General features: G+C 38.8%; 1 protein-coding gene across 1 annotated transcript; it reads left to right on the forward strand.

The window, feature by feature from the left end:
• Window positions 1-305: 305 nt before the first annotated feature.
• Window positions 306-11,414, forward strand: LOC141909482 (neurofascin-like). The gene is made up of 11 exons (XM_074799866.1): window positions 306-398; window positions 1,148-1,211; window positions 3,773-3,869; window positions 4,458-4,690; window positions 5,055-5,270; window positions 6,162-6,296; window positions 6,889-7,003; window positions 8,139-8,314; window positions 9,308-9,451; window positions 9,792-9,938; window positions 10,416-11,414. The coding sequence occupies exons 1-11, from the start codon at window positions 378-380 to the stop codon at window positions 10,595-10,597; spliced, it is 1,530 nt and encodes a 509-aa protein (XP_074655967.1). The 5' UTR covers window positions 306-377; the 3' UTR covers window positions 10,598-11,414.
• The last annotated feature ends 31 nt before the right edge of the window (window positions 11,415-11,445 follow it).

The following is an 11,445-nucleotide window of genomic DNA, read 5'->3' on the forward strand; positions in this document are numbered from 1 at the left end:
AGATCAAAAAGTACAGGGAATTTCCCTTTTCTACGTACAAGTATTACCTCCACTTATACCTGAATTAGTCACAAGGATAAAGATGATAAATGTTTTTTTTTTCGAAAATTATATTCAATTGATGAATCATGAAATCGCTTGTGATGAGATTAACAATGTTTTGTTTGACTCGCGCGTCTAAATAAGGAACACAAATTGATTAGTCAATATACCTAGTATCGGGATGAAATATCCTTTTCGCTAAATAGCCGGACGGAAAACGCGGAACTTAAACTTTTATCAGTCGATTAACATTAACAAAAAACGTGTTCAAAGATCAAACATTTCAAAACATTCGCTTTTCATTCATTTCGCAATTATTTACCAGAGCACCGAGAATGAAGCACGCACTCCAAATGGTAAGCCACTTTTATGATCATTGAACAAAACGATTTTTGAATAAGTTTTTGAATCTCAATTCCGAAAATAGACACACTAGTTCATTTTAACAGAAAGGCGTTATTTGGTATTTTGAAATACAAAAGACACAAGAATATTGACGATTTTTGAAGATATATTTTTTACAAAAGACCTCTTGCCACCCGCAATGGCATATTTTCAAAATATTATACGTTCTAAGAATATTTTGAAAAAAGAAAAAACAAACAAAAAAGTGTTAAAATACAAAAATGTATTATTGATCTAAGATCTATGTGATGGGTACGAAAGAATGATATTTTTTTATATCTGAGTCGCCTTAAATGGGCAAATATTTCTTGAATGATTCTTCTTCTTTTTACTTTCTTTTTTTTTGGGGGGGGGGAGGGATACGAAAAGAAACATATGAATACGTATATTTCCAAAAATATTCATCATTGTCGTTACGTATTGTATGCATTCCATTTTGTAAGCCTGCGCATTTGTTCAGTATTGACTTTTATGTGAATTTTGCAGTTAATACCCGTTACTAATCTCAGTCACAGTACCTCAATAAATAGGTCCGATTTCCTGTACTGGGATTCATGTTATGTAGAGAGAGAGAGAGAGAGAGAGAAATAAACTACTGTTATAACTGAAATGTACCGTCCTCGTCAGTCTCTACAACCATTTCAATAACATGATTACCTGCCGCTTTACTTTTTAAATCACTGGTATATACATTTTACAGGGTTGTATAAGGATAATAATTTGTGTCGCACTGGTGGTCGCTGCTGCTACAGCGAATAAGCGAGGTAAGACAGTCATATAGGGCTGGGACAAGATACGAGGATACAGTTCATCCAGCATAGTTGGTTACGTTTAGGGTTAGGGTTATAACTATCACTACATATATATTGCTATAGTTCCCTATTCTTGAATCGCACCAATACAGTTTATCCCCGAATAGGAACAGTGAAAAGTGAAACTATTCATTTTTATTTTCAATTCGAACATTGAGGACTTTGAAAAATTGTTTCGTTATTTTCACAGGTCGTAAGTTGAGATTTAGAATGAAACTCAAAGTTACCCACCAAACACTGTTAAACTGGATCCTAATCATGAAAATTGATTGTGATTTCATTGAAGTTTTTCACAGGTTTTACATACTATCAGAACTTATAGGAGAGTGAATGCCCTCGCCTAATACTAAACTAAAATACAATCCCTAAAGCATAATTCTAATCGTAATACGAATTCTAATCGTCCTTAAGAATATTTTGAGATTAATTCCGAGTTAGTTTTTTTATAGTTAAAGGTGATTTTTGTAAGTTTAATCCGCGAGTTTGTAACTTGGAATAAGTTTTCTCAGTTAAAAGCGATTTTTGGAGGTTTATTCCGAGTTACAAACTCGGAATAAACTCGTTCTTTCAGTTAAAGGTGATTTATGAGATTGATTCCGAGTTTGTTACTTGAAAAAAACTAGTTTTTCTAGTTCAAAGTGAAAAAAACCTAGTTTATTCCACAAACGCGGAATTGACCTCAAAAGTATTTCGATAGATACGTCCAACGCACACTTCCGTATCGTGATTTTCTATCCTTCTATTCTTAATTTCCATCAATTTAGATAATGTATCTATCAATATTATCTAAATCGAGCGATGAAATAATTAAATCAACATTTAAAACGTTCAATATCCAATATGAACAGTTTTCATCGACCAAAGGCAATTACTGATCGGGAGAGAATGAAAATCCTTCCTGGTTTTTAAGCGCTAGCTCGACATACATTCAATCGGAATCCAGTCCATCACACAAAAAACAGCTAAAAAGTTGTTCGTGTTCGACTTTAAAAATCCAATTCTCATGAGAAAAAAATTGTTTTATTACATTTTTTCTGGGCGAGTCATGCCTTTCTCAGGTGGAGGTCGTTTTTTATGCGCAGTCACCAAAACCCGGCGACTTTTTCGAAAATTGTAAATGTTCAACAGAATATTAAACAATCGAACATATCCTATCCGCGAAGCTTCAGACTTTTGTAATCAACTGGGGGTAAGTTCCATAATCGAGACTTTAGACTGAAGTGGTCTAAGACTGGACTTGTTGTTAGATAAGCTATAGAAATAAGATGGTCTTAGACTAGTCTTAAGTCAAAGCCCTGACTATTGAACTAGCCCATGAAGCTAAAGCTCTTTCTTTTAACATTTAATAATAAGTCTATGTATCCGTGCACGTTCGCCTATCTTTTCTAAAGCTCTTATGAGTGTTTTTCTTTTAATTCCGAATGTTCATAAGTTGTCGAACAACTGTTTTTAAATTTTTAGAAATATTCCTTTGTAATGATCGTTTAACAAACAAAATCAGAGATTATTCAAATATGTGTCCCTCGTGCCTTAGATAACATGTGTAAATTCTATTGGGATCTACTTTCGTGTCCAGAATAATCGAACCCGCTTGAACTTGGCATCTTGGTGTAAAATCCTGTTACTAGCACCTTGGAGTAATCATTTGACAAATTTGTCAAATGATTACTCCAAGCTAGCACGTAAATGTATGAATGGTTTCGCTCCACCATACTTTAAGGAACTTGTTACTCTGTACACCTAATCGCGTTCCTTGCGATCTGCGGACAACTTACTACTGGCGCGCAACCCAGAAGTAGGCTGGCCTCGCTTGGAGACCTTGCTTCCTCACCTACATCGGTGCAATAATATTCCACGTTAAATAATTGCGCAGCCAGCAGCGCCGCGGTCTTTTCATTCCATTGTTCGACTGCCGAAATCGTGTAATCGACTGTAACTTCTTTCAAACGATCGTTTATTTTCCCATGAACTCATGAACTTGTGTTTTTTCGACGTGACGACGACATATTGGTTTGGAAAATACGATTAGTGATTCCCACGGCAAACCTTCGAAGTTCGGATTTGACTAAGAGTTAACTTTAACTCACAACTGTGAAACGGGGTCCTGATTATGTTTCATATTGACATTGTATGACCTTCGCAAACAATGACATCACACGCAAGACCTCTACACGCGGCGATACTGAACGCCAGGATATAGTCTCACAACCAAATTACCCCACATCGGTTCTGATAATCTTCTGGCACTATATCGATAATCCGTGTCTGCTGGTTGCAAATTCAGGACCCAGTTCTACAGTTGCGAGTAATGTAGTTAACTCTGAGTTGAAATTACTTAATCTTAGAACTTCAATCTTAGATCAGTCATCTTAACTCGGAACTGTGGAACTAGACCCTGATCTAAGAGGGTTCAATCATTACCAACACGTTTACTCCGCGCACAATTGTTTCTTCCAGGTGAAATTATTTCCCTATAATAATGTTCCTAATTGTATTTTCTTCTTTTTCCACAGAGCCGGAGCCTCCGGTGATCACCGAAGGCCCTAGCGACGTGATCAACAGTGTCAATTTATTTCTGCAATGTCAGGCGTCCGGGTACCCGAAACCGAAGTAAGCTTCCTGAAACGTGAAACCTAGCAATCAATTGATGTCTCAAATGTATACGAATTTCCCATACAATTCAGCCGCAAAAAGATACGACACGATGCCCAGAAATCATGGACGGCATCACATTTTTAGTTCAGATTGTTAGGCCGATCGTTCAAAAGTTACTTTCAAGTTCAAATTCAAAGATTACCGTCTAAAGTCTACTCCAGATCTGACTAAATGATCGATCAGATTAAATCTAATGAAAAAAATTTCATAGCAGCAATTTGAAGAAGCGAGTTATTTGATATGGGTGGCTGGCTAGTCATCTTTTCTGTACGAAATATAGGGGCCACTTTTTGGGAGGATATAGGAAGTAATTTGATGATGGCATTAGGATTAGGCAGCCATTTTATTCGGGTAGGATTTATACGGGTTAAGGGGACCGTGCGCTAAGATGGCAGTAACCTTTTCTGATCGGGTCTGGGTTGAGTACAGGGGATTAGTGAACGCAGGCTCTGAGCAAGGGTCTATCGGGGTAGCCTAATTCGATGATGTCATAGGAGAGTTGTTGGGCCAGCCATGCTCTAGAGAACAATCTTATTTCACCAGCATCACGTGGTATAAAGATGGAGAATCGTTAAAAAAGGTGGCTGCTGAAGATGAGGCGGGTGACATCACTGTTCGACCTTCGCAGCGGGAATTCGGGGCTGACGGCAAATTCAATGTCAAGACCGGGTCGTTACGCATTCGAATGGGTGATACTTGGAACGGTAATTTTTACTGCGTGGCTGAAAACCAGTACGGAAACGTAACATCTAAAACGGTCAATTTTGAAAAACCGGGTAAGCATTCTCTAGTATCGTGATACATAAGTGGTAAAACTAAAAGAAATTAGTCGAATTTCAATATTCCATAGTTTTGGGTTATGGGGAGCGTTATTCAAACCCTTTAAGTCCAGTTGTCGAAAATTAAATTCAAAAGTGATCTTAAATGAGTTTTGCAGTTGCTTAATTGGCTGTATGAAACTTAAATAGACGTAATCAGGCCTTGTGCACAACTGGCCTTTGTTCAGTAATTGTGTGTTAAATGAAAGAAAGAAAATCAAATTTTAAAACTGATTACAAAATATTTCGGAAATTTTACGTAAATCGGCGACTGATAGCGACCCGCGTGCACTTATTAACTCAAATATTTATGACGTCATAGTTTTAGAAGAGCGACGAAGTTACAAGACATACAGTGAGCAAGTTAATCAATACACTAAACTGGAACTGGACTGCGACCCGGACAAAATCATAAGTATAGTTCCCGAACGGTACGCCAAGCGGAGCTGGGTGCTTTATTCGGGACCGGACTCGGACAACGGCGGATTACATGCGCACCCGATCGCAGACGATTACCGAAGATTCGTCACAGATGACGGTAAAACTAGTTTTTAAAGTTCTCCATAAAAAGAGTGTAAAATGAATTAAGATATTTTGACTGTAGAGTCAAATTCAGAGCGGTGGAACTGGGGACTGGTTATTGCAATCCATTTTTTCCACAAGGCCATGGGGGAACCTAATTCCGTTGGTGACTCGAATGACTATAATCTCTAACTTCTCCAACAGAATTCATCTAAGTTTTATCTTACGTAGTGAAGTTACATAATGTTTTTTCAAGGTGTTCAATTCATACCTTAAGCATCGTCAAGTGGAATTTCCGAATGATAATGTCATATTAGTTTATTGACATCATATTTTACAAAACATAATCTCGCCACGCATGATAACTTCCTTATTCTTTAACTCTTATCAAACTATTTTCTTGCACAATCATTCTAAAATTGTGTAATTCTGAAGAAAAAAAAATCTTTTAAAAGGTCTTCACGATTTCAAATGAGAAATATATCTGTTGTTTACCATTAAACCGAGTAAAACTTCTCGACGATTCAAACGTTCTTTTTTCTACCTACAATGTGTGTAAAGCCCACCTATACGGCGCAGGGAAACACGGGGAAAGGCTGTGCAAACAGAACTTAGTCAAGTTAACTACCACTGTAAAATAAGAATTTAAAGAAGTTAACTAGATCTAATCAAAAGTTACGAACCTTTGCTACTAGTGAATGGGTAAGTGCGTATCCCACTCATTGACCCGATGAAGCGCTACGCAAGTAGCGAAAGCTCATCGTACTTTGGATAAAATCTAACCGACAAAGTATTAATTTTTGCCTTTGCGTTTACTGATTTGACGCGAGGATAATACGGCTCTCCCCGCGGCCCACCTCGTGATTGTAACCGTGATAACTTCGTTTTTCCTCGTCAATTACTTCAGGTAAACTGATTATCGCCAATGTAGATAAACAAGACGAGGCGTTGAATCAACGATACTACGTTTGCGAGGTGACCAATCGACTTTTGGCAACTAGAAAATACGCGTCGAAATGGCACGTCAGCGTAAAATCCAGCGGTGAGTGATTTAAAGACGACGGGAGCGAAATCTAACGAAAATATTTCACCACCCGAAATTGAACTCGGTGAAAAAAAAACAAACAGATTAAAAGCGATTGGGCATTAGAGAAATCTATACACAATATGAAACAGGCCCGTAGCGTGAGGGATCACGACTAACCACCCAAAATCCTGATAAGTCCCTTTAAAAAAAGATTGAATTAGATAAGGCGTACCCCGGCTCTTTAGGCCTACACATGTAGATATGACTGGCGGCGAACTCCATAAAATGCAAGCATATTTTGCCGTAAGAAAGTGACTTAACCTTCGAGCGCTTTTTCAAAATGCCCGCCATTATAGGTTAATGATAATAATCTTTATCTACATTGAAATTATAACATAATATAACACTCAGTTTTATAGATACATAATTAAATAGATATATAAATATGTTACAGAAGTTATAATATCGATGAAGGTGCCCGAGAAGCAAGATGCTTGTAAATAGGGTCACCTCAATCTTGGAGTAATCATTTGACAAGTGCAAGCCTCAACACACTGCTACAATCACACAATCACAAAGTTTTTCGCAATAAATGTATCTTTAACAGGTAACAATCAAGCCCAGGGCTGGAAACTATTCTACCCGCCGAACTACGTCACTCCCATTGAGATACAGGCACTGGAAGGCGAGGATATACAGTTCAGATGCGCTTTCAGTGGCTTGTAAGTAAAGTGGTTTAGGTATAGGCCCACTTCATATGGCTGCCTTCGTAAATCCTCCTATGACTGTCATATCAGGCAGTTTATGGGGGCAGTCATTTTTTCTGCAAGTGTCTTTAGAGGTAATTTCGGCGACTTCGTCATTACGAGGTAAAACTTCGCAATGAAATTCGAGAAGAGTTAAATGTAAGTCCCAAAATCACGAAACCGAAAATTTGTTGGAATTTATCCCCAAAAAAAAACTGAAGCTTCGGTTTTCCGCTGAAAACCATGATTGCGGGACTTACAATTCTACGTTACCGTTACATTGCAAGTGAACAAAAAAAATCCAAGGAATAGACTAAAATTCAAGAAATACGAGGTGATACGAATTCAAAAGTTGCTCACAACTGTGAATTTGTCTCTAGTGAAACGTCGAGTTCGAAACGTCGTGTCCTGTATTTCAAATTTAAATTTGAATCGTTTTTGAATCAACAAATATTGTTCTTAGATTTCTACATAGTACGTTTTATATCATATTATCTTTTTTTCGCCACGTTTGATTGTGGCTATTCTACTGTCGAAAATTCTCAACTTCCAGCGAGGAAGTATGGTGGCTGATAAGGGCCATAGCGTAAAATTCCTGGTATGTTAATGAAGGCGCCAGAACGCCAGAACGCCAAAACGAAAAAAAAACGTCCATTTTCACTGAAAGTTCGTTTTGTCGCGCCAAAACAAAGAATATTCCGTTTTGGCACCCTCGCCAAAACGAACTTTCATTTTGGCGCCCCCGCCAAAACAACGAAAAACGTCGAAATTTCTCTAAAAGTTCGTTTTGGCGCGCCAAAACGGAGAATATTCCGTTTTGGCGCCCCCGCCAAAACAACGAAAAACGTCGAAATTTCTCTAAAAGTTCGTTATGGCGCGCCAAAACGGAGAATATTCTTTGTTTTGGCGCGCCAAAACGAACTTTCAGAGAAAATTTGACGTTTTTTTCGTTTTGGCGTTCTGGCGTTCTGGCGCCCTTATTTACATACCAGGAATTTTACGCTATGGCCCTTATCAGCCACCAAAAAGGAAGTGTTTGATCTGAGAAAAGTTCCTCGCGCGATATGTTGACTATAGTTTCTCTAAGCAACTTGTTTTCGCTTTTTTTCAGACCGATACCGCGGGTATTTTGGTACAAAGACAATGGATACGAGCCACTGGCGAAAAATCAACTGGCCTTCGCGATCAAGAATGTCCGGGTCGAAGATGAGGGCAGCTACCATTGTAAACTTGACCCTAGACACGGTTACACCGGGACTCAACCCACATTCAAACTTCAAGTTGACTGTAAGCCTAGATTTCCATACTTACCCTGGTATTGCCGCTTGGTCCACTCTTTGAGTAAGCTTACAGTCGTACTGGGTCAGTTACCGGAAGGTTGTATACAATTCAAACCGTTGTTTGATACTTTTTCTTCGGTAAACTGACTTATCACGAGCAGAGCCAGGATTTTTGGGAGGTGGAGGACGACTAAAGAGCACAAAATTAATCGCGAAACCAAAAGGGGTGCGGGGGAATTTTGAAATTTTGGCGTTCTCCAAGGTCCGAAGACTATTTGATGGTTGCTATTCATATTTCTTCACATAATTAAACAAGAAATTTTTTTCTAAAAGATTTGAGTCCGCCTAAAATGTAGGGGGAAACCAGTCCCCCTGGGTCCGCCCTTGCTTATGAGACCTGACGAGGTAATCTACAGGTTTGGGCGTGGTTACCTGATGGATGACGGACGTCATAACTATAATTTCCGTTAGATGGCGAACTAATGCTTTGATTGGATGCTGCCTTACAGTCGTTTAAATGCACAGGTACTCATTGGGAGTGCTGGGGTGTTATATTCCCTATGGCCAAGGGGTCAGTTACTTAGTCCTTTTTATTTGAAGTAGAAAACACAATAAGTAAGAAGAGCTAAATGAGTATTTGACGTTTTGATCCAATTCTATGGGCCATTTTCAAAAACTGTTTTTGAAAATGGCGACCAGAATCGGGTCGAAACGTCAAATGTTTACCTTGCCCATTTAGTTACTTTAGTTTTTCATAATTATTGTGGGTTTCTTTATATTTCAAATAGGACAGTCACGCGTCTTGTTTAAGACCGTATATTGACAATTATACGTTTTTCTACGTGTAAATATTCCGAGAGTGTTTTTTGGTATAGCTTTTTTCTCGAGTAGATGTTCATGCCAAAGCCTATGGTGTTCGTGCTTAGACTCGATCGAGTAAAACGAAGCGCTTATCAGAAACGTAAATCATACAAATGAGAGTTTTTTTCCGTCTCTTCAGCCAAACCGCGTTGGATCGAGAAACCGGGTCGAGTCTCCGTGTACAGCGGGGACCGCGAGAATGTGACGTTGCGCTGCGCGGCGAGCGGTCAACCGGAACCGTCAATACAATGGATAGTCGACGATCAAGTAATTCCAATTGGAGGTGAGTTCAATCTAATGAGGTCATTTTCAAAATTATCTGAAATTACAGGTAATTTCAACGGTTCAAAATCATCGCTACATTCATATATAGAATCAATCATACATGAGAGGCAAAATCCAAGATGGCGCTAAAACTTTCGAAAATTGAAGAAGGATATTCAAAAAGTGGACTTTGATTCAAAAATTTGATTTTTCTTTCAGAAGATTTCAAAATGATTTTATATTAAAAAATTGGATCTTTTTTCACCTGTACGCTTACTCCGTAGTTTCAACTGACCAGAATTTGAATATTTCAACCAATTAAGGTGGCTAAAAAGCACAATATCTTTTCCGTTTTACAGCTAACACCAAATATGTGAATAAAAACGACAATAAGTTAATTTTGCTCAACCCTCGGCCAACCGACCCCAAGCGGAAGTTCATTTCAGTCACGTGTCAGATCAAAAACCGATACGCGACGGAACGTAGCTACGGATTCGTGTTCGTCTGTAAGTAGTGATTTGTGATCTGATTGGTCCGCGTAAAGAACGTTTTACTCTGCAATAGTTGGACAAGGATAGCGCCAAAGGGTTTCGCGGGGAATTAAAGGCTTCGTGACGAACCCTCTGACATCCCACACACCAGGCCGGATCTAAAATGTGATAATACATATGAAATGCCGCAAATGGGGATCCCCAGGGTGTTAGAATTTTTTATGCTAAAATCTTAACGATGCTGTGTATTGACAGCCTGCGAGACGGCAGGGGTATGGGCGCCCACTAAATATACCCTCTATCACTCCTTTTCGGACACGACTTCGAGGCGTTCAAAATCTATTAGATAAGATTGAGAGTAGTTCAGTGAAATGTCCGATAGAAACATCGATACTTCCAGGGTTTAGGTCAAAACAATGATCTGAAAGGTTTCGAGTTATTTCTGTAGCGCAATTGTTAATTTCTAACTTTCTACTTTTATCTGAATTTCAGCACCGTTTCCGATCACCACGCCACCACCGGCCACCGTGAAAACTACCCCGAAACAGCGGGCTAAAGAAGACATCCCTAAATTAGGAGTAGTCGGTGCCTATTCCACGGCGAGCGGTCTACAATCTACCGTCGGCCTACTACTGATATCTACAGCTATGTTGACACTCGTAAACCTGTTTTAAGAATACTGACCCACTGACCCATTTTCGCTATAATTCGTTTGAACCGTTGGAACGGACCCGTAGCCAGTGTTAGTTCCACTCTTGAATTGGTTTAATTTCACTCGGTATATTTCTTGCGCCGCCATCTGCGAACTTGCCACGGTCAAGGACACCTCTCAAGAAAGGGGTTGCGCCGAGAATATCCAAATCAGGGTTATACATATCGCGATAGGAAATGACCGTTGGTTTCAAATTTCACTCGGTCCCCAGTTTTACAGCGGAGTGGGCTTAATTTCACTCGGACACCAGTTCCAGTGGAGTGGGCTTAATTTCTCTCGGACCCCAGTTATACAGTTGAGTGAGTTAAATTTCACTTTGAACCCAGCCGAGTGGGTTTAATTTGATCTTGGATTCAATCTGAGGATTCTCATTAGTATATGTTTAGGACCCAGTTCCCTCCATCGAGTGGTCGAAGTGTTGCATGCCAGGCTTACACGCCCTAAGATTTCAATAGGAATTTCAATGCCCCCTTTTTATATAAGGCAGAAAATTAACATCTTCAAACAATTACATTCTTTTTTTGTTGAAGTCCAATGTATCCAAGAATTGTATGCAACTCGTTAGGAAGAGAATTCTATAATGTTCTAACTTTCTTTAAAATGTGAAATTTTGTTACTTTTTACTCGAAATATTTGACGACATCCACTTTCTATAAGAAAGAAAAAATCAAAACTACAAACTGCCGAATACGACATTTTTTTTCTAGAAAATATCGCCATTTTATTCGCTGATGTTGAAAATCAATAGCCCGTTATACAATTAATTACAGTCATAATTAATCATTATTACACTTACAATCGATGAATAAT

Source organism: Tubulanus polymorphus, chromosome 8, assembly GCF_964204645.1.
Source record: "Tubulanus polymorphus chromosome 8, tnTubPoly1.2, whole genome shotgun sequence".
In the NCBI taxonomy this organism is placed as follows: Eukaryota; Metazoa; Nemertea; class Palaeonemertea; order Tubulaniformes; family Tubulanidae; genus Tubulanus; species Tubulanus polymorphus.

Coding starts and splice junctions, on each gene's coding strand:
- LOC141909482 (XM_074799866.1), top strand. CDS start 378: ATGAAGCACGCACTCCAAATG. Junction 7,004..8,138: donor AGATGCGCTTTCAGTGGCTT/GTAAGTAAAGTG, acceptor GCTTTTTTTCAG/ACCGATACCGCGGGTATTTT. Junction 9,452..9,791: donor TCAAGTAATTCCAATTGGAG/GTGAGTTCAATC, acceptor TCCGTTTTACAG/CTAACACCAAATATGTGAAT.